At 40.1% G+C, this 22,326-nt stretch overlaps 3 protein-coding genes across 4 annotated transcripts; 1 reads left to right on the top strand and 2 right to left on the bottom strand.

Annotated features, from left to right (window-relative positions):
• Positions 1 to 220: 220 nt before the first annotated feature.
• LOC107045327 (TBC1 domain family member 19) lies at positions 221 to 3,859 on the bottom strand. Its single transcript, XM_015267568.1, has 9 exons — positions 3,755 to 3,859; positions 3,036 to 3,158; positions 2,742 to 2,949; positions 2,327 to 2,475; positions 1,694 to 1,924; positions 1,081 to 1,390; positions 629 to 830; positions 365 to 551; positions 221 to 289 (listed from the first exon to the last, which is right to left on the bottom strand). Exons 1-9 carry the CDS (start codon positions 3,857 to 3,859, stop codon positions 221 to 223), a joined length of 1,584 nt encoding a protein of 527 aa, XP_015123054.1.
• Positions 3,860 to 4,271: 412 nt separating this feature from the next.
• Positions 4,272 to 8,450, top strand: LOC107045356. The gene is made up of 5 exons (XM_015267621.1): positions 4,272 to 4,620; positions 4,714 to 4,812; positions 5,324 to 5,485; positions 5,564 to 5,801; positions 6,117 to 8,450. Exons 1-5 carry the CDS (start codon positions 4,548 to 4,550, stop codon positions 8,137 to 8,139), a joined length of 2,595 nt encoding a protein of 864 aa, XP_015123107.1. The 5' UTR covers positions 4,272 to 4,547; the 3' UTR covers positions 8,140 to 8,450.
• Positions 8,451 to 9,818: 1,368 nt separating this feature from the next.
• On the bottom strand, positions 9,819 to 22,296 carry LOC107045357. 2 transcript variants are annotated; one of them, XM_015267624.2, is made up of 7 exons: positions 22,243 to 22,296; positions 14,489 to 14,686; positions 13,305 to 13,876; positions 12,704 to 13,001; positions 11,633 to 12,218; positions 10,859 to 11,310; positions 9,819 to 10,421 (listed from the first exon to the last, which is right to left on the bottom strand). In XM_015267624.2, the coding sequence occupies exons 2-7, from the start codon at positions 14,598 to 14,600 to the stop codon at positions 10,342 to 10,344; spliced, it is 2,100 nt and encodes a 699-aa protein (XP_015123110.1). In that variant the 5' UTR covers positions 14,601 to 14,686; positions 22,243 to 22,296; the 3' UTR covers positions 9,819 to 10,341. The 2 variants fall into 2 exon arrangements, with proteins under 2 accessions (XP_015123110.1, XP_015123108.1); XM_015267622.2 differs by having other exon boundaries at positions 22,106 to 22,270.
• Between the last annotated feature and the right edge of the window lie 30 nt (positions 22,297 to 22,326).

The following is a 22,326-nucleotide window of genomic DNA, read 5'->3' as shown; positions in this document are numbered from 1 at the left end:
TTCTGTTGAATGTGTCCAATAGTAAACTATCTTATTGAAAGTATTAATAGAATTTTACCTTTATACTAGGGGGCTCGCTTAATCTGACTCTATAACGAAAGAATAACACAAAAAGTTCATTCTCATGTCTATTTTATTTGATATCAATAATCCAGATCAAAGACAATTACAATTTCAATTTCATCGATAAAATTCACTAAACTTCTTGAATGTTGACCACTCATTCCTTGATTAGAACGAGTTGAAGGAGAGGCATCACTTTGAGAGATGATAAATCAGCCAGAACAGCCTGAGGAGCAACCAAAGATCACTCACACGAAATTGTTCGAATAAAATTAATTGAAATTAAGAAAATACCACACACTTCTACATTATGAAGATTATTAACTTGCAGCAGATTTTCTTTTCGAAAGCTCAATATGGTGACAGCTAGCAATGAAATAATTTCCAGTGAATCATATCCCAAGATGAGATCCCAGAGGTAGAGAAGCTGCTCCGGAGGCAGATGCCCACTAAATCCCCTCATCAGCCACTTAAAAACGACTTTAACACTGCAACAATATTCTTCATAAGAAAGCCTGAATTTCCAGACATCTGGCTAGAATTTTAGTGGATTAACGTGTCTCACGGTTGTATCTGCATGCTGCGGAAATGCGCCCAGAGCTGGGGCTCGTGACACTGGAGTAATCTCTCGAATAATAAGCATAATGCAACGATTCCCTGTTCATGACTCGATACAGTATGCAGGCGAAACCAATATCGCAGGTAAAATGCCCGGAATGTGTAGTACATTGTGCAGGGATCGTCGTAGAGGTAGCAGAAAGGTGTAGCTGAAATATCACACGCAGGAAAAAATTTAAAATAAAAGATTAGTTCATCGAAAATAGAAATTACTAATTAATTTTTTTTTAGAATAGTTTCACCGTAATTTTTTTATCCTCCCAAAAGTCAAAGAACACTTTTCCCACGAGTGTCGAACCCTATTTTTCAATGTGTGGAAAGTAAAATTTCACTTTACGCACAAGTGATGAAAAAAAAAAGAAAAGAAAGAGCCCATTGATATTTTCAATTTGATCTCACCATACATCGTGAAACCATGAAAAGGAATGACTCCACTCGGTGGAAACACCAGAGTATTCTCCAGTGCGGCAGGCTTCCCCTGGAGCACCGCGTGAATCACCTGTCCCCCTGCACTTCTGTCCGTCGTTACAGGCGCCAAAACCTCCGAATCCCGCGAAAAACATAACATCGTTTTGTAAAGTACGTCTTCAAAGACGAAGTACTGATCGTCATTGCTGGCTGTCAACTGCACGTCCTTAATGATCAATTTGTCCACCATTATATCGTATTGAAGAACCATACTCTTCAGTTCCTCGTAGTATTCGATGTCCTAATTCAAAAGTTATTGAAGGCAAGCAGAGGAGGGAGTTTGAATTCTCTTCGGGAGTTTAATAAGGCGCACCCCAGTAGCTGAACCCTTAGTTGAACATTTCAGGCACGAAAACATTTCATATTTAGTTTTTGTTGAATTTCTTTGGAAATTTTGTTAGAAAAAATAATTCCCATTAAACATTTCTATTGAAAAAAACCGCGCACAAAAGCCGCAGTTTCTCAATAAAATCGGCCAAAAATAAATAAAGAAAATCAAAAGTATTGTCAGCTACTGGGACATAACCGAATAAAAAAATATTACAGTGTCTTTAACAATTGATCCCAGCACAAGCGACCAGAGTTGGCCCCTTAAAGCTCTCGGGGCTCCGCGTTTCAGAAATTCTTGAGCTATGGGAGCATGATTCAAGGACAAGACCTTCTCCCCCAGAACAGTTCTCTCCGCTTCGAGATTGGGGAAATTCCCCGCGGCTGGCATTTCCCCATTGACTCCCAGTAGAGCTACCCCTTGCGATAATTCAGCGTAAGTTTCCCTCTGCAAATATCTCTATTAAATCCTGCACTATCGTTATTTCAGGGGTAATTTAATAGGGAACCCGCATGGAGCTCAATTCTTCCTAATTCGCTTGGCCACCATTAGCGATTCTGAAGCGTTTGGAATCTCCCACTTTTCGGAATATAAAACATTCATATATATTGAAATAACAATAGTGTCAATGAATATCATTAACGAAATTTAACTAAGCTAATATAAATAACTTTAATATAAATTTAAAAAATAATAAAGTCATAAATTAAAAAAATGACGGTCATTTTTTCTTGGCAATTTTTTCTTGACGATCATAGAGGGGGGAGGGAGGTTGTGATAGAGGTCGCATATGAATCTCTAATTAGGAAATTAAACAAGCTTCATGAAGGTTCCCTACAACGACCCTACCAATTGCGCGAGTTGCTTCACACGTATCTGAATATGACTGAACTCCCAGTTGGGTTCACTAGGCTGTTTCTTAAATGCGGGATCACGAACGGAGAATAGAACCTCGAGAAAGTCCTTGGGCGCGTACAGCGGTCTGTACTGAGATAAATCTGATGAAACAAAATGAAATTTGAATTTGAGTCATCGAGTCGCCCTTGAGTATCGCCTTAATGAGTCATGGCGTCACTGCTGTGACCCACGTGACCACTCGACCAGCCAATGGTAGGGGGGCTCCAAGGGAATGGAGCAATCCCAGCGCCGTCCAACGGAAAAATAGTTACGCAATCAAAAGATAGAAAGTTCAAAGGAAATCGACGGATGATCGATCAATCCTCGATCACTCCTCAATAAATCGATTGATACCCGAGTCACTCACCGATATCATAAGTACTCAGCTCGTTCCACTTCTCCGCGAGCTCTTCCTTATCAGCACTAGGTCGTATCCTGGCAAGCGGAACATTCAATTCATTGCACATGGAATTCAAAGATTTCTGAATCCTCCTCTCCCATTGGATCTGCGTCTTCCTGAGATAATTGAGGTCAGCTTCGGGCGGCCTCACCTCCGGCTTGGGTCGAAGATGGCCCTCAGACACCAGAACAACAGACGGAGCGATAAAAAATCGATAAGATCGATGAAAATTGCGAAAGCTAAAAAAACGGAGATATTCACTTGAGAACGCGCCCAGTGGAACACCGTGTTTCTGATCTCTGTCTCCAGTCCATTATTCTTCAGCGCTTCCGTCAGCGTGCCCTTAAAATTCTCCTTCTTGACCACCGACGAGGCGACCAGTCTCTGGAAAACCCGAAAAATGGGTCAAGTCGATTTTGATTATTGATCAGTTTTTAATAAATTTATTATTTAGAATGGGGAACTTGCATGAAGCTCAATTCTTTCCAATTCTCCTATTCACACATTCCTCATAACATATGGATAGCTAAACGACGAAAATTATGGAGAAAAATAATGCCCAGATATCTTATGATAATTCATTAAAAATCAGTCATTTTCGAGACCAATTTGGCCGTCATGACGTCACGAGCACGTTCAGGTAACGTTTCATTGGTTGAGTGTGAAGAGAGTGGGGAGTTGTCCTCCATTGGCCGAGGCGCCCCACATGATTGGTTTAGATCGGCTGGAGCCATTCTGTGATTGGCCACGCGCTCGACCTTCTCAGTGATATCACTGGCGATGCCAAAGCCTTTGAAATCTTCCACTTTTACCAATTAATTATTAATTAATGAGCAATATTTCGAATGTTTGTGAATGAAAAATGAACTATTCAGGTCCCAAACTTGCGGTTAGGAAATTGATAAAAATTCACGCAAGTCCCCTATTTAGAGACGAAATGAACCTCACCGAGAACAAGATAAACGATAAAAACCGCCCACCTGAATTTCATTGTAGAGATTTTTATAATTGCTCATAGACTGTATCTCATCGGTGAGCTTCTGAGCGGCCTTGTCGATCTCGAGGCCCTCATTGTGTCCCTCCATCCCTCCCAAATCACTTTTACCACCTCGAAGAACCCCCCGGCGAGTGATTTACCCCTCAAAACCACCCTAAACTCGATTAAAATGGATTATAATCACCGAGACGAAGGAGAGACGCCATTTGTAAATAACCCTGGTTTCCCGGTGTATTCCACTGCGCATCGAAAATGGCGCCGAGGGATCAAGTAGCACTCTGCCGTATCGATGAGCACGAAGGGTCCCCCATAGGATAATTCTTTATTCGCGAAAAAAATGATATTATTGCTCCAGCGGGAGAGGATGAAGAGTAATTGGAAAAATTAGCGGATTTAGAGAAATTTAGCAGAAGCTGGTGATGCCGGAAGTCGGCCATGTTGGGCCCACTATTTTCCCGCTTTGTGATGCGTAGAATAGGCTGAAAGGCGATCGTGATGCTTCGGCGGAAGCTGCCGGGGCTCGTGAAAGCCGCTATTCCCAACCCTCGTTCTCAATAAATCTGTCAGGAGTCGGGAAAATCAACTTTTTTCCCCCATTTTTTTGCTAGTCGCAATCAATCCAGTGTTTTGAGTCGTGTAGTGAGGGCCATTATGGGGAAGAACTGGGCCCGGGCTAGCGTGGGCCTAAGTTAAAATGGAGGTGGCGGCTTTTGTCAGTGTTTTCACGGATTCGTGCGTCCGCATTGCTTAATTTAGTAATTGTATCGCCGATCGGGATGAATAATCATATTGGAATGGACATCGCAAGTCTACTCGAGGTGCAGGTCAATGAGGAACCGCTTCCAGAAGGTTTGAATACTTTGGTTTATCGCTGTTGGGGTTGGGAGTTGCTAGACCACACCGAAACTAACCTCAATGTCTCGATTATTTGGTCTTTTTCAGTCGATTCGGGAGATGGAAAGAATGAGGCGAAGCTGTTCAGGGCTTCGGAGACTGTTACTCCGGAGGAGAAACACTTTCGGAAACTTATGTTTGGGCAAGGTGAGCTTTTAGAGGGTTTATATAGTCAATTGTTGGATTTTTTTTTCGGGGAATCGAGTGGGCGAGTCGGTAATGGAGGGATTCTGGATTTGATTCTTAGGAGAGTGATCAAGTCTGGTGAATATTTTTTTTGTAGATTGTGAATAATTCAGAATATTAATTTTTATTTTATAATTTATTGAGCTAAAATTTTACTTTGAATTGCCTAAAAAAAATTGCAGTTGTTCATATATGATCAGCAGTGTCCAGATCACATTTTGCTATATATCAATTTTTTTAAACCAATAATTAATGTTAATTGCGTTTAATAAATAATGCAAATGATTTATCAAGAATTTTCCCAAGAAAATAGACTACATCATCTCTTCTCCCTATTTTAAAAATATTTTTTGACCATTTCCAGTGCAAAATTAATTTCACTCTGCAAATAAAATTTTTGAATAAAAAATTATGGCAAAAAAATTCTCAAAGTGTTTGAATATTCCTAATGATCATCATCTGTAAATTTTAGACATTGCTAAAGTGCGATTTCGTAAGCTCCACTGCACCTCGTGTGACACTCACATCGGTTCAGCTCCTGCTGAGGCCTACAACATGCAGGAGCACCCTGTCCTCAAGGTACTCCTGTGCGCAGCCTGTCGTGAGTTCTATGGAGATGGGACCTTCGAGCAAGGTAAAGATGAATAAAAAAAACAAAATGACAAACGCAAAAAAATTGTCGGGATGAAACTACTAAATGAAAACCAATCAGGTGACGATGCCACTGACATGTTCTGCCGTTGGTGCGCCAATGGTGGTAATCTGTACTGCTGCTCCTACTGCAGCAACACCTTCTGCCAGAAGTGTATCAGAATAAATTTTGATGCTGTTGTGCGAAAGCAGATTGAGGCTGATGAGAAGTGGAAGTGCTTCGTGTGCCATCCAGCTCCACTTTACTCGCACAGGGCTGTCTGCTGGGCTCTCCTCCAGCACGTCAAAACACTCTCAAGGTAAGCAAATGAAAATTATTTCTGGAGTGGAGGTGTAAAAAACAATGACACAGTCCCAGCATTTTTGCACATTGAATTGAATTGAATTAAAGACATTTTATTACACCTGGAGATGTAAAATTCCCTGAGAGGAAACCATTACTTACAATTATTGATCAACACTCAAGGATATCCCAGTACTTTTATACTTTTCTATACAATTTATTCTGTTAAAATTTTGCCTCTAAGAGTTAATCGCGGGATTTCTCCAAGTTTATTTCTTGGATTTAATTATGAAAAATGAGAAAAAAAAACACAAATCAATGACATTTTCAGGATATTAACAGCCGATCGTGTGATGACGCCAAAGGAGATCCTCTCAAAGATGGAGCTGGACGACGCCCAGTGCTGTCCAGGTCGCAAAGCCAAGCGAAAACGCCGGCCTTCCCTCTCAAGTTCTGACGACGAGTCTGTGACATCGAAGACCTCGAGGACGTCCTCCCGAACGCGAAAAAGATCCGTGAAGCGTCGACGAGCGACATCCCGAGACTCAGCAGATACCCCAAACGGTCGTTACGTCCCAATAGCCCCCCGAAAGATCGAGGACGACGACATAACGCGCCTGCTGAACCCCGAGCAGACGATGGTTGAAGGTGACACCGAGTCAGTGATTCTCCCAGGCAACCCTCGTCTCCCAGCGCTGCAGCCCATAACGACCCAGACCCTGGTGCGACCTCCAGTGCCACGAGGTGGAAGAATGATTCCAGTGCGCCCCCTCCGAAGGATCGACTCACTGCCTCCAGGGGCCACTCCCCAGCTGATCACACGACTCCCTGGTTTCCGGGCGTCAACGCCAATGGTGACGATCCCCACACGTCCAGTGCTGATAACAGCAAGCCCTGGAGCCTCTGGAGGACAGGGACCACGAGTTCGCTCGTACCCCAACATAAGAATAGACAAAAACGACCCTAAACTCAAGGGAAAGGCCCCCCCAAGTGTCATAGACATAGAGAGTGACTCGGAGGACGATCCAGTGGTTCAAACCCCAAGTGTCCAGGCTACAAAGAGCTCTGAGAAGAAATCCGAAGAGTCAGAGGGTGCCTCTGGCCAATCAGAGGCTCCAGACGTGACATATCCAAGACTAACAGTCCGAAGATTCGACCAGACAATTAGCAATCCCATGAGGGCTGTCGACGACATCCTGAAGAAGCTGAGGAAGCGGCTGAAGCAGGAAATGAGCGGTTTCGAGGCTCCCCAGGGGACTGACATAAACTCAGCGAAAATGAAGCTCAAAATCATCAACAGGAACATCAGTAAAGTTGTCTCGGAGCTTGCTGGCTTCAACAACACCATGGTCAGGCAGTACAAGCCCTGGAAGACGTCCTGCATCACTGGGACACCTGTGGAGGATTCCACTGGAAAAATTCGGTTGAGAAAGGGCGAGGCCAGTCACAAGATCATACCACTGGAGATGGAGTGCGAGAGGGACTCTGAGTCTGAGGCTGACGAGGAGGACGAGGAGGTGGAGGAGCACAACTCCATCGATTTTTCGAATAAACTCGTTGAGTTCAGGGAGAAGGAGACTGTGGATCAAGGTTGCACTGCCAGGGCTGAGACTGAGGACAAGGGGATTCAGGTTTACGATGAAATTGTTGTTGATTACGACAGGACTGTTGGGTACTCGCTGCTCATGAGGGCTGATTACGATGGGGATAAGGAGGTGGAGATGCTCAAGCCTGTTGTTGTGCAGGATGATTACTTTGGGAAGTACGAAGAGCAGTTTATTTTCTATCTGCAGGGGCTCGAGGAGGGCAACGACGAGGAGAAGGAGAATGCTAGTCCTGAGAAGTCGTTGAATGAGATCATTGAGGAGGAGCTGGGGTTGCAAAAGGGGAGAAAGACTCCTGGTGACGTTGATGAGGAGGAAGTCACTCCAGATGTGGAGGATGTTTTAAATGAGGAGATGGGGAGTGAGAGTAATGATATTGGGGATGATGAGACGATGGAGAATGGGGAGATGAAGGAAGATGATGAGACTTCTGGAAAGGGAGATGAACCGATGGACGTTTCTAATGGGAGTCTTGAGGAGTCAGCTAAGGCCAACGATGTGGAGAAGCCTGATGACGAAAAAATTGAAGAGGAGAAAACTGATGGGGGGATTGACGCAGATGGCAATAACGAAAGTTGTAATAAAGACCCTGAGAAGGGCCAGGCCAAGGCCCTGAGTCAGGAGGCCAGGAAAGAGGCGACTGTGATTGCAGTGAGGGCTCTCATCGAGGATGAGGGTCGTGGAGACAAGGGGTTCAAGGAGAATTGGAAAGGTGCTGAGGACGACGATGAGTGCACCATCCTGGAGTGAATTTTCTCATAATCCAACTTTCCTTTTTTTTATTGAGAAGAAACTGGAGAAATGGGGAGTGATTGAGGGGGATTTTCATTTGTGTAAGTGTTGCCTTTCATAAAGTGCTCGAGACAAAATATCATAGCTTTTAGAGAAATCATTGGAGAATCGTCTGCAACTGTTTTTTCACTTTTATAAATTCCACTATCTTCAGTTCGTATTCAACAATTTTTCGTCACGTTCGATGATGTCGTACAGATTTAGTTTAAGTTTGTACATATGATGATATTTTTCATATTATTTGATTTGGTGAGATGGGGGGGGGGAATGCTGGCGCAGTTGTACAGGGCAGTTGCTATTTCTTCTGTGGGGGGGGGAATACCAACTTTGTTACCTGCGCCATTGGGGTGAATGTTAGCTGACATATTTTGTAAGTATATCAATAACAGTATACTGCAAGGACTGAGAAATAATTCAAACTCAATTCCTCATTTTGTGTATTTTGTCGGTAGAGTATTTTGACGTCGAGGGGAGAATTATGGCTTCGAGTGAGTGATTCTCATGTAAATCAAATAAAATATTGGAAGCAGCAAGAGCAGGCGTTTTAGTTGCTCAGAATTATTTGAATATAATCCACAATTTTGTATCATTAAATTTTTCAATTGAATTTGACGAGAGAAAATTAGTTACAGATCACAGATTTCCCTATTTCGTTTCGACATTCGATCTGTTTCCCAACAGTTGGGAATTACCAGATAAAAACTTCATCGCAAAATGTCATTCCTCGTTTCACGTATGTCGTGACGATATTTTCTGAACGTCGAACAGAGAATCCTAGTTTCAAGCGAGTGGTTCTTATGTAAATTAAATGAAATACCGGAAAAATCAAGAGCAGACGTTTTAGTTGGTCAGAATTATTTGAGTGTAATCCACAATTTTGTATCATTAAATTTTTTAGGAAAGTGGAAAATTAATTTCAGATTTCTCTATCTCATTTCGACACTTGAAGTTTCAGATAAAAACGTCACTGCAAAACATTTCTCATTTAATGTGTGACGTGAAAATATTTTCTGGAACATATTGAAAAATCAAGACATGACGTTTTAATTACTCACAATGATTTTAGGTAATCAAGTGTCAACTACAGAACTTTATGATAAAATTGGAACAATGACTTATTATAGGATAAAAAATTCATTGTTTATCACTCGTTGATTTTCCTATTTTACTCCGACATTAAACTGTTTGCTAACGGGTCAGAATTTTCGAATAAGAATATCTTTGCCAAATGTTATTCCTCATTTTATGTATTCGTGAGAATATTTCCGGACGTCGAAGAGAGAATGTGATTCTCGTGTAAGTAAATCAAATAAAAAATTGAAAAAATCACGTTTTTTTAGTGTTTTAGTTGCTCAGAGTGATTAAAAGTATTTAAAGAATTTGGAGAAATGAATTTTTTGAATATTTTTAATATAAATAAATTAATCAACAATTTCGAAAATTGATTTGTAGGACAGAGCATGAATTTATCAATTGTATATTTTACCATTTTATGTCTACTTTAAATATGTTTGAGAATGAAGTTCAAACATCCAAATGTTTGAATAACGATATAATTGCGAAATATTGAACTTAACACGAAGAAAATAATTTCTAATTGTAATCTCTAATAATTAATGAAACCATTATTTCTCATCAGACCATTTAAATTTATTCATAACTCCTTATACAGTAAAAAAAAATACACATTAATAACATAATTTTTCGTTATTGACTCTGAATGTGTAAAAATGGGATATCAAGTAGAAAAGGTACTGCACACAGGGGACATGATTCATTTTCAGAAATGAATAATAAAATTTTTCATCCTCATAAATAAATAAATACAACCTCATGCATCAGATTCTGGAGTTGATTGACATTTCGTAGGGTATAAAAAAATATTCATTCGTAATTGATAGTAGAAATGCACGAGATGTGACAATAAATAATTTCTTAGGGATCTACGATTCACGTGATACTCTCTGAGAATTTAGCAAAGTCCATTCCTTTGCGCTCAATCCACGATTGAACGGACGACCGTGGATGAGCCAAGTGATACTAGGGCCCCTCGAGTTTTCATCCCTCTCCAAAGTGACTCAATCTTGCTGGGAGCAAGAGAGACATTCGTCGAGGCCACTCAAAGCTGCCCAGAATTCATTCCATTCAATTATCCATGTCTTAATATCGAAATTGTCCCTTTTTTCCCATTCCATTGTGATACACTCGTAGTGGTGTATAACGCCCATTTCCATTCATACCTGGAAAAGAACAATTATGAATTATCAATATATTGTTGGAAATATTTTCAAGTTCAAGTGAGCATGCGAGTTTTGATGTGAAGTGGTAAAACAAGATGATTAAACATCTGTAAAAATTAATAAAATTTTGGCACTTCACATTGGAGTTCTATATGTGGGATTATCAATAAATATTCACTGGGATCATCAACAGCTTAGAAATTTATATTTCTTTTCATCCACACGCATGTTCTAAACTCAACACATCCCATTTTACCACTTCCTCAAAGTTTCAACATCCAAGGAAAGGAAAAAAAACATGCAAACAACTACTTAATAAATAACCATCAGAACTCACTCAAAGACTTTTCATGTTCTTGCAGTGCAGCTTTGCAATAAAAAAAATCACCAAACAAATGAGTCCCTTCCCCTCGAATCCTCGACAAAAAATAAATTACCTTGAACCACAGACGGTGTATTCCTGGCCCCTTGTAAATTCTGAGCATGACACCTGGGCTTGAGAATCCCATGATAAACGACGAAGTAGAGGACAGCTACGATGGCAGCAGCCACAGCCATGCACTGATACATGAACTTCAGGGAGTCAACATCAGTCTCCCCAAAGTCCATGTAGGCTCCAATGAGAGCACCTAGACTGCGTCCCACGCAGAAATGTGCGACAACAGGTAGTGCCTGTGCAGTGACAGTGAGATGCCTGGGGATGAGGTGCCTCAGGTAGAGAATGGCAGTGATCCACATGATGCCAAGGGTGAATAGTTCGAAGGCCTCGGCAGGAAGGGCCCACCAGGGATCGTTGACGAGACTGAGTCCAGTGAATCTCACGATATACATGGTGAATGCAATGATGAGGAGATTGCTGTGGCCACAGTAGTCCACAAGATGCTCTGACCTATTGCGATGCAAAGAGTCTTCATTTTTCGTATGAAATAATTGAAAATTGTAAATTAATATTAACAAATTGACTAGTTGAAAATTTAACGGTAATGGCTATCTCTGATAAATGATAGAAGTCTAGAATATTTTGAAATATTGTCAAAAATATTCTCAGATCAATCGACAAGTTTTTCTAAATTTTTATGGTCAAGTTTTTGTAATTTCAATAGCGTTCAATAAAAATGCATCAGAATTTTCGAGGAAATTCCCTAGATTTTTCTAGATATTTTTTCGTCCATAAATTCACTACAACTTGAGAAACTTTGTAATCCGCTGACCTCCAGAGGAAGAATACCGCAGGTACTGCACCAATCGTGAGGATGACCCCAATAGTGAGAGCATCAGCACGTAGATTAGCCAGATGAAGGGGTAGATACGAGTCCATTGTACTCCAGAATGTTCCCAGGACCATCAGCACGAGGACGAGAGCAGCTGTTTCACTCCCATATCGCTTGACTGCACTCATTGGAACAGCCAGCATGCCCGATCTCGTGTGCCACCACCACTCGGGGGGGCTCAGGGGCATTCCCCTGGAGAACAGGGCCACCATCGACGCCAGGATCATCAGACCGACGTGGAGGACTATTGGCAGGAGGTAGGGTGGTCTGAGGCTTGTCAGGGTGTTCAAGTATCCCGAGAGAGAGCCGAAAATGGCGAAACCCAGTGAACCAAAGGCCAATTGCCTGCCCACGTCACCACGTCCACAGGAGGTTTCACGGGTCGCTATCACTACTGCTGCGTCAATCAGAGCCACTGCTGCTGTGGGGAACATGTCGGCTATCGAACGGATTATTATGTACATCCAGAAGGTCATGTCCGGGTCACCTGCAACCTGGCTGCACTGATTCTCTGTGTCTATACTTCCTGTTGATCGAGGGTTTTTTTCATTTCGGGGTAGTGGGTGGAGGAAATTTTATATTTTTTAGAGGTAATCAGTTCGAAAAAATCGACATCTTATGATTTTTCGTATAATTTAATAGGACTCCAATAGAATTGCCTCGCGAATTCCCCACGTTTTTCAATTTTAAATAAAATTCGAATTTTGAACAAATTTTGAAAACAAATCGGAAATTTCATGAGCTTTCAATATCAACTCTATACTGAATTAAAATAGCAAGAAAATAGCATAAAATATCAAGAAAAGTCATGAAAATCGTTTTTATCAAAATGTTTTCTTTGATTTTGATAATTCAAGTTGTAATGTTATCCATTAAAAACAATGAATCGCTAATTACCAATTAATGAAAAAGAGATCATTGTAATAGAAAGTGGATAAGAGGAACATTAAGATAACTCTCAGTTAATTGAATAATTAATGAAATTTCCTCACGAGAGTAAAGAGGAATTACCTTGCAGCATGGAAGGATCGAGGAGGTCGCACTCGACTGTGCACGAGCCATTGTAGATGGTTTCTAAATCCTTCGGTATTCTGCAGTGGCTCTCGGCGATGGGATAGGCACACCAGTCGTCCCGTTGCCGTGCGTTGCTGGCCACCTGGAAGCTCGCATGGATGGACAGGCTCTTTGAGGCGTTTGTGTACACGTGACACACGCGCTCTTTCCCATTGTCGAAGCACAGGTGAGGGGGTGATTTCTCAGCTGACACGTATCTTCGGTATTTCGGGGAGTCCAGCCCATTGTGTGGGTCCTTCAAATAAATATTTTCGTGATACTTATGTTCTCTATTTCAAGAAATTGACAGCACAATAGAACGAGTTCTATTTTCAATGGAAATTCTAGTGGGCATGAATTTTATGTAAAAATGAAAAAAATGAAAATCGACTTTTTTCTTTAAAAAATGATGTGGTAAAGTTGCACAATTGCAAAAAACCAATATAATTATTTAACATAATTTCAACAGAACTCCGATAGAATAGAAAAATCGACATCTATTGCCTTTTCTCTTCAATAGAATTTTCAATAATGTTTTTAATACGTAACAACAATTTACCTTTTTTCTCCATTCAACCTCGTCATTCGTTAAATCGAGTGGTTTAACCGACAAATCTCCAGTCCCATCCAAATCCAGCCCAAGTTTACTCTCCTTAAGGTTAACGACCTTATTCCTAATACTCTGTCTAATAGGAACAGTGGGAGGACACTCATAATGGCAATTCCTGAGTAGAATTCCACAGACTCGGCTGTCACTCGTCCAATTGTAGCAAGTGGAGAACTCGCTGCTCCTCTCCTGAAAGATCGTCGCCCCTTCCCTGTCACAAGCAAACTTCAATGTTGGTCTCATTTCCTTGGGTAATTCTATTCTCTCGACGATGGGCACAAGTAGAAGTAATGAGTAGAATACTGCTGAGAGGAAGCAGACGATGGCTATCATAACTCGAAGATATTGACCTGTCGAGGGTTTTTTCCCTTGACGACTGGCCAGTTTATCAGCCACAGGTGCAACAATCAGGGGACCAATTATTGCTATCACTGGGGATATCATGGAGACGAGTCGCGCCTCCTCGAGGGTCAGTCCAACCTTGACCATGTGGAGAGGTAGGAACGGAAATAAACAGCCCATTCCTTCAATAAAAGGGATTTTTGAGAAAATTATGTTTTACGGCGAGCAATTTATCTGAATAAAATTCATTTGATCAATTTGATGAACATTTATCAACATGAAGAAAGTATTTTTCACTGGATCATGAATGAGTAAATGAAAATTTACGGTATTTCATTAAAGTATTAACGAACAATTTTTTTTTAATTTCCAGTTCTTTAATAATTGATAATTATAATTTAATATCTTTCAACGGAAATGAACAGCTCATTCCTTTTACTGAAATTATACCTTTTACGCCGAGCAATTTATTCTGATAATTTGAATGAACTCAATTATTCTTTTTTTACTGACCATCGTTAGAAGAATGAATAATGAATATCATTGTTTTCCCAATTTCATGTAATAATCCTTAATGTGAAATAACTGAATTATTCACTTCATAAAATTAAAGCATTTTTACTGAAATGAATGGAAAAATTTCGAATACAGAGTTTTATATACTGCGCTCCTTGGTAGATGTTTTTCCATTTAATATTAATTACACTGTATGGACCCCCCACTCGGATATCCTCAACCAAACATAATTAATATCTCAAGTTTCACCCGCAATCAGCCCTGATTGACGTACTCACCCCCAAAGAAGAGAAAGAGCAGGCACTTAAGGGATATCAGGTTCAGATTCACAAGCTTCCTCTCCGGGCCATCCTTGATCGATCCCATGGTCTCAATCGATGCCATAGACATTCTGAACGTCTCTCTATTCTCACAGGTTCACAATCAATTACAGCTCAGCTCCACTTCTCAAGATCATCCTGAGGAGCTTCGAGCCCCTGCAACAGAAAAGTGAGTTTTAATGAGCTGAAAGGGGGGCTCGAAATTACATGGGGGATAATGATCTTGGAGCGGATGTCAGTGTGTCTTATCCCATTGAGGCGGACAACGAGCCACTGCGCCACTAATAAACGCGTCCTGCTGCAGCGAGGAGGAAGTTGCGTAACTCGAGGAAGATATTGTCTTCGGGGGATTTTTTTGCGCTTACTTCTGTAATCGATAGTCTGGTGTGAAGATTGATATGAGTGTTGTTGGTTCCTCTTGATACCATGCAAAAAGAAGGAACAAACGGCACAATATGCGTTATCTAATGAGTCAACTGTATTAATTTCATTACATTAATTTTTGGATATTTTATACACGGGTGGGGAAAAATTTATGTATTTTAATTTATTTATTTGTTTTTCTTTATTTTGAGAACAATCGTGAATAGAAAAATCAGTAGATTTCCATTTGTCGATGCAATTTTTTTCTGTTGAGACATTTTCTACGGGAATTCCTCTATTTTTCTTCTCCTTTGATTATACAAAATCGAGGAAAAAAACTTGGGAAAGTTGAGCCGGGGAAAATAGAACTGCAATTGCCTTAAAAAAATTCACGAATCAATTTCAATTTTGCGCCTCAATCTCCTCTACTTCTCCTCAAGAATGTTCCTTTAGCCTTGAGGGCTCCATTATTTATCAGCGCTTCTTCCGTTCGTTGTACAACATTGATTGAATAGAAGTCAGATTGAGATTTCCTGCTACCATCATAGACACAACTCAACGCATCCACCTGCCCAGCACCTGACACATTGCCGCTCTCGATGGTGGTTCATTAACCCCTTCCACCTTTTTTCCTACTCGGATTTACGCTTCCTCTCTCTGTCCGCTCCGCTCCGCGAAGCCGAAGGCAATTATTTTCAGCGTGAGATGATATCTGGAGCGATACACAGACGGAGAGAGAAAAATCAGGGGAGAGCGTGTAGGGAGGTTTTTTTTTCTCATTTTGTTGGCTCTGTTTTTCTGTTTATTTCTCGTTATCTCGATTTTTCTGTTGCTTCTGTTGTTTTGGGTCGCAGGGAGATTTCTTAGAAATGAGGGGGGCAGAACGGGTTCTATTGAATTTATGGTTTAATTTTATTTATTTTATTTCATTTCTTTCATTTATATTGCAATTGTTTGACCCATTTTTATTGAAATTTATAATCAAACAAAATTATAAAAAAAAATTTATTGATTTCGTGATAGTATCTCATTCGAATGCCTCGTAAACCCGTTATGAGCCTAGAAAAACTCATTACCGATTGTCCGTTAAAAACCTCAAACCCCCAAAGTCCCATAAAACGTAATAAATGTGAGTGTTACGGATAGATAAATATCCGCCACGAAAATTACGCGCACCGAATAGCGTGAGTTAGCCCACATCTGGGTGCACCCAACCCCGACACGCGAAATTCGCCGGGCTAATACCCCGAACACATCCAACCGAATATTGCGTAATCCATGTTATAGGCCATGCGGGTATTACTGGATTATAATCTGAATGTTTTGTCTGACTTTTCAGTGAATTTGAAATGGATAATTCCTGCTCGCTCATGTTTAATTCATACATTTGGGCTTTATTTATTGTGGTGACTAGTGCGCAACCCACTTTCCTTCCGCACGCATCAAGGTAAACTGCGTAAATGTGTCGATTTGGTTTATTTCATTGAAATATTGTGGGATCATTCTTTTATTCTGTCGTTGCATTCTATTTTTTCAGGGATTTGACGGGATGGAATTTACTCATTCTTAACATTTGTCCGAAATCCAGGGAGAAATTCTCTGCAAACTCAACAATTTTTCCGATTTTTCGGAGTAAATTCAAGTCGCGGAATTTTCATTTAAAAAAAAATCCATTTTTTGTAAAGAAAAATCGACATTTCTGATTCAATTTTTGAATTTAATATTTAGAAATCAAAAAAATTATTGCCGAACTACGTAATACCATCACAAGCTTTCCAAATATATATGAATAAAAAATAGAATATCAGAGTAGATTGATGGGAGTTAAAACGCACGATTGATACGTGTACGTTTGCGGTGGCGTGGCTATTGGTGCTTGCAAAGGGATCACTCGACGCGACACACTTGGCACGTTTTTCGCTTGACTATCTACAATTCTACACCTTCGGTACCCACCTGAACCCTGTGGGTTCTTTGGCATAAAAAAACACGCGGAATAACTCTTGAAGTAGAAGAGGAATAGATTTAAAAGAAATATTCCGTCTTTAAAACCGCTTGGAATGCATGTGGGTCGTGTACTCATGGTAAATCCTGAGAATTAGATTCAATCATAGAATTGATGACTGCCTATTGAATGCACTCACTTAATCTGTCGTCGAGGGGAGTAAATCAACAGCCTTAATCGATCATTGGTCCCAAATAATTCAGTACGGAAATTTACTTTTAGAGAATTACTCTTTGAATCGAATTATGAATTAACGAAGTTCACGGAACAACACATTTGAATGCTTCTTTTCATTATTTCAAGTTTTCTTTTATCAAGTTATTCAATCAGAAAAGAAAAATAACGAAGCGAAAACCATTCTCATGCGGAGAATTTTCTATAAAAAACATTTCGATAGAATAAGTTCGACAGAAAAATCAAAATCTATCGATTTTTGCTGTAAAACATTTTCTTCTGAAAAAATGCGTTTTTTTATGCGATTTTTTTATTACTGGCTATGAAGAGAGAATGAGAAATACAAAGCACGTATTTTTTTATTCCATAAATAACGAAGCACAAATAAATTGTCTTCAATATAAAAAAAATAAGTATCTGATATTGTTCGCATAATTTCCGTATCTCATTATTTTATTCAAGCGCAAATTTTATGCAACCGTCGAAACTGGGTTAACGTCAAGCCACAAGACACATTTATGAAGCGGAATTCATCAATGCGATCATTTTCGGAAATTACGTCAGTCTAGACCGCTTTGTGGCATAAATTACTTCATTCTCGACCGCTCACTCTGGTTGCCTTCGGATTCCGCGAAGCCTCGTGTATACGCTCTAAAAATAAAACTCATGTGTATCACAAAAACGAGGGAATAAATAAAGAAATTGCAATGTGAAATTGTTCGGTCGAGTCGAGTGAAAATATTTCTGGGACTCGAATGCTCCATGTAATTCCGGAGCATCTGACGCCTCGGGGGGATGCATAATTGGGTCAGGTGGGGTATGGAAGTACTTACTCTGACGTCAATCGATTGGCCTAAAATATTTTACACATGTAATTAAATGTAGTATTCGCATTTCGGGGAATTTTCATTGTTGAGGAACAACACGTAACGATTTCGGGAATTAACGTCTCTTTGTTGATTAAAAATTTGGGTGCGCCACACATTACCAGAGGTTTTTCTCTACTTCAATTTTCATTTATCTCTCGTGTTAGTTGAGTGTCTTGAAACTGGGTTAACCCAGCGTATTGCGTGTGAAGATGAGGAGTAATCAATTAATCCCGGAGGAATAGGAAGCAAAAGGCTTGTAGAATTCCTGAAGAGTGATATTTGGGAAATTTGGCGAGTCATAAAGCCATTTCGTTGAGGATGTTTACACCCAATTAATTAAAGAGAAAATATGAAAAAATGTATTGGGCTTTTGATGAAAATTTGTTGAATTTTTATGCATTTTTTAAATAGAAATATTCAATATTCATTTAGTGTATACAGATCCAACGGCATAAAGCCAATTCATTTATTGAAATAAAACTATTAATTTTATGTGTTGAATATGAGAAACAATAAATTAATCTCAATAGGAAGAGAACAAAGGGCCCAAAGAATCTCCGAAGAGTGATAATTGAGAAATGACGAGCCATAAAGCCATCAAGTCTGCTGAGACTCGATTGGAACGAACTCGAGCAGAAGAGGCTCTTTATTCTCCACGATACGAGACGAGCAAAAAAATATTCAAATGTGTTTACGTCTCTCGGAGATTTTCATCCGGCGAGGTTTCAGGGTCATTTCAATACTATTCCAGTGGATGACAACTCGGGAATTGGTGGAAATGTCAGGCTGGCCGGCTGTGCCCGAGTGTTGCGATGCTGCGGGCGATTTTGGAGGGGGCGCGGGGAATAATGCACCGGTTGGTGGTCAATTGGACCAACTGGAGCGAGGTTGTCAATCTTGGTTTCATTCAAGACTAGGGACGTGCAAAAATTGTGACTCGTCACAAATTTTGTCAAATGACCAAATTATGACGGCATATTCCACTTCTCAATTTTATCAAATATTTCGTGACACAAATTCTATGTGACTTTCATTCCATTTATTATAAATAGCAATAAAAATGTCCCGTTGCTTGAAATTAAATTCAAGCAAAAAATCGAAAATTAATTCAGTTGAATAAACAAAAATCCGCAACTGTAAACTTTTTTTCTATAAAAAAAACATTGATATGCACAATTGACGCAAAAACAAATAGAATTTTCAGTACAATTCAACAGAATTTTTAGAAGGAATTGCCCGGATGTTCTACATTAAATGTTTTTATGTAGTGAAAAATGAAAAATCGTTAGAAACAAAAAGTATTTTCACGCCGTGCACCAACTTTTCCCCCTTTCAACAATTAACCGACTTCCTCTCCTGGTGAAATTGAACAAAACATTAACGGAAAGATGACATTGATAATCCAGTGTACGGTACTTCTTTCAAAGCCGAGTTCAACCTCACACAATCTCATGGAGACTGTGTACCAGAACAAAAACCGGTCTGCAGGAATTATGTATTTCAATACCCTTCGTGTTTATTTCCGCTGGAGGAAAGATAGCCATACGAATGGGAAGACGTCCACAACGGCCGAGCGAGAGGGTTCTGGATGTTGAAAGTGACAATGGATTCGAATGAAAAGAAATCGTGGAGAGCCATTGAGCGAGGACAAATGCACTGTATCAAATTAAATATACGGGGACCCCTTTGAATCTGGTGCCATTAAACGCGACACTTTTATTTATTCTCATCACAAACAAATCAGAGTTTAGCTTTCATCTGCAATCAACGTGTGAGTCATCAGCGCTTCGAGTAATTAAATGAAGTCTATTGAATCAGCATGCTGAATGCAATTGAAAAATCAAAACTATTCACACGTTCAATTGCTTAGAGGGAGGGCAGGCTTTTTCTATCAAATGAAATGAAAATTAAAAATAGGAAAATAATGATCAGCTTTCAATACCAATAATACTTTCATCTCTATTCCACAATGCAATGAAGAAAAGTTATATCATGTATAGTTTCCGAGTGCAAGCAAGAATAAAAAATCCTGAAAAACTGAATAGTAGATCCAAGATAAAATGAATAGAGGAACTGAACTGAGAAGTAAAGATAGATGCAGTACCACGCATGAGGGAGTTTTTGCTCGGACCGATCGGCAACATCATCGAGGCACCTGGATGCTGAAGGAGAGAGAGGGGCACAAGAAAAACCGTTAGAGACGAAGAAGTAATGGCCCGAGGTAATCCTTCAATTTTACGACTAAACTCAGTCCCGATGGCTTCGATTAATTCCCTTTACGAGCTCTAGCTTTCTTTGTTAATTGGAAAGGCGTTGGTCATCATCTAGAGCACGAAGTTATTTGTCTTTTTAGTGACTCGAGTGGAGAACGTTATCGCATTTCCCAGGTCTTTATGTTGTCTGTTCTAAAAAAAAATTTCCCGGTGTCTGCAGACAACTGTGAGATACTATTCACCTCCGAGAGGAGACGAGACTCGTCTGCGCGAGGTTAATGGACACCTGGTTGGGGAGACGGGGGAAAGGTGTGAATTAAAATTGAATTGAAAGAAGGGACCGGTGGTTTTCCTTTCTATTCCGTTGGATGGGAAATAGAATGAGGAAGTGGATGTGAATGGATTGAAAAAATGAAAGACGAAGTTCAAAGCGGAAGGGGGAATTAAAAATTTCATGAAATGGGGGGGGGGAAATATGAAGTTCTGACATTTATTCGTAGAGCGTTCCGCATGGTAACATCATAGGAAAATTTAAGAGAATTTTACGGAGGAAAATGAATAGTTGTGAATGCCAAATGGAGGGGAATTGCTTGCTTTCTGTTCCATTGGCAGTAGAATGAGAAAGTGGATGTAAAAAATTACAAAAAAGTAAAAATGAGTAGATGAGTTTCAAAGGAAAAACTGAAATAATGAATCATGTGAATACATGACATTTTTTCGTCAAAAAATATTCGTCTAGCAGCAAGTGGAACCAATTTGCAAAAAAAAATGGGGAAATAGATATGAAAAAATTGTGGAAAATTGAATGAAGAAGGGAAATAAATCACTCTAAATATTACATGACAATTGAGAAGTACAAAAAAATGGAGCGTTGGGGGCTAGGGAACAGAGTGGTACATGTACGGATCGATGAATCCAGAAGGTCACAAAAAAATTGAGGGCACGGGGGTTCTTTATTTTTTCCCTCGGAAATTTGTCATCGTTTCTCCTATTCTCAGTTCTCATCCTGAACCCTGAACCGGTCCTTCGCTAATCTATCCCTCTAAATCAATAATTTCCAGCTAATATTTCGTGAGACCGGAAAGAGAATAGTGAGAACAAAGCTTGAAATTTCAGATAAAAATTTTTAATATTGTATTTTCCGATGCAAAATACTCACTTTTCGCATCGTATTTTCTAATGGAAATTTCATAGAAAAATGCCAATACCTTTTTTTTTACATGAATTATTCATAATCATAAATTTTCCCACTTGTTTCCGCTGTATTTGTCTGACAAAAACGTTGAGAAGTTCATGTGCAAGAATTCCTAAAAAAAATTTCTACGAAATACATTAACTGAAAAAATTAAAACCCCTAGATAAACAATTCCGACCTAATAGTTTATGAGACACAACAAATTGAACACAAAAAGTATTTGCCCGGAAAAATATAGGGATGAAATGAAAATGAAGACGAAGCTCTTTTTATTCATCATTCTCTTTGTAAACAGTTCTACGAATCCCGGAGTAACGCGCCCCCGTTGATGAAGGTCCCGCGGGATTTTGCGGAAAATAGGGGAGAGTGGGGCAGAATGGACCCTCTTTAATGGTCAATACCTCGACATCGACCGAGTACAACTGACCAATTTCATCCGCAACATTCATTTTATGAACTTCCGCGTTCATAAAATGCAAATAAATTCACTGGAATTCCCCTCTTCGTTCTCAAGGTATTGAACATTAAAAACACCCCATTTTGCCCCACTCGCCGTGATAAAGCTCGCACAAAGGAGCTCATCATGGTCGAATTAAACACCCCATTTTTCCCCTCATCCTATCACCCCGGATTATCCCCGGCAAATTGCAATCGTGGAGCAGCTGCGGAGATATTAAAGGGCCGTGACAAGTCACCGAGTGATTTATCACCTTTATTTCGGCGGCAAAACGTCGTAATGCAGGTCAATACACTCACCTCGTCAACTCGGACGACTCACGAGATTTTTTACCGTTCACCGGGCATTGTTTCATTCACTAAACCGTGTAATGTCACTCTCTGGGGGATTTTTGGGGGTGAACAAGTGTTTTGACCGGAAAAACTGCGAGACTTACTCCGCTGAGATGCGCTCCGCACGACGTTCGCCGGGCGACTGTTGCGTGGTCGCGTCCCGGCGCGCGAAACATCGCTGTTTGGCC

The sequence above is a fragment of the Diachasma alloeum genome, unplaced genomic scaffold (assembly GCF_001412515.2).
Source record: "Diachasma alloeum isolate Michigan unplaced genomic scaffold, Dall2.0 Dall_scaffold_00914, whole genome shotgun sequence".
Classification (NCBI taxonomy): domain Eukaryota; kingdom Metazoa; phylum Arthropoda; class Insecta; order Hymenoptera; family Braconidae; genus Diachasma; species Diachasma alloeum.
This window is presented reverse-complemented; position numbering and strand designations above follow the sequence as displayed.

Bases quoted from the DNA above. Each gene is read 5' to 3' on its own strand.
- LOC107045356 (XM_015267621.1), top strand. From the start codon at position 4,548: ATGAATAATCATATTGGAATGGACATCGCAAGTCTACTCGAGGTGCAG. The intron at 4,621-4,713 runs GTTTGAATACTT...GGTCTTTTTCAG, and splicing joins TGAGGAACCGCTTCCAGAAG to TCGATTCGGGAGATGGAAAG. The intron at 5,802-6,116 runs GTAAGCAAATGA...TGACATTTTCAG, and splicing joins CACGTCAAAACACTCTCAAG to GATATTAACAGCCGATCGTG.
- LOC107045357 (XM_015267624.2), bottom strand. From the start codon at position 14,600: ATGTCTATGGCATCGATTGAGACCATGGGATCGATCAAGGATGGCCCG. The intron at 13,002-13,304 runs GTAAATTGTTGT...ATTTATTTGAAG, and splicing joins AGGTTGAATGGAGAAAAAAG to GACCCACACAATGGGCTGGA. The intron at 10,422-10,858 runs GTAATTTATTTT...GTTCTTTTCCAG, and splicing joins TACACCGTCTGTGGTTCAAG to GTATGAATGGAAATGGGCGT.
- LOC107045327 (XM_015267568.1), bottom strand. From the start codon at position 3,859: ATGGAGGGACACAATGAGGGCCTCGAGATCGACAAGGCCGCTCAGAAG. The intron at 2,950-3,035 runs GTGAATATCTCC...CTGGTGTCTGAG, and splicing joins TCCACTGGGCGCGTTCTCAA to GGCCATCTTCGACCCAAGCC. The intron at 552-628 runs GTGAGACACGTT...ATATTGTTGCAG, and splicing joins CGCAGCATGCAGATACAACC to TGTTAAAGTCGTTTTTAAGT.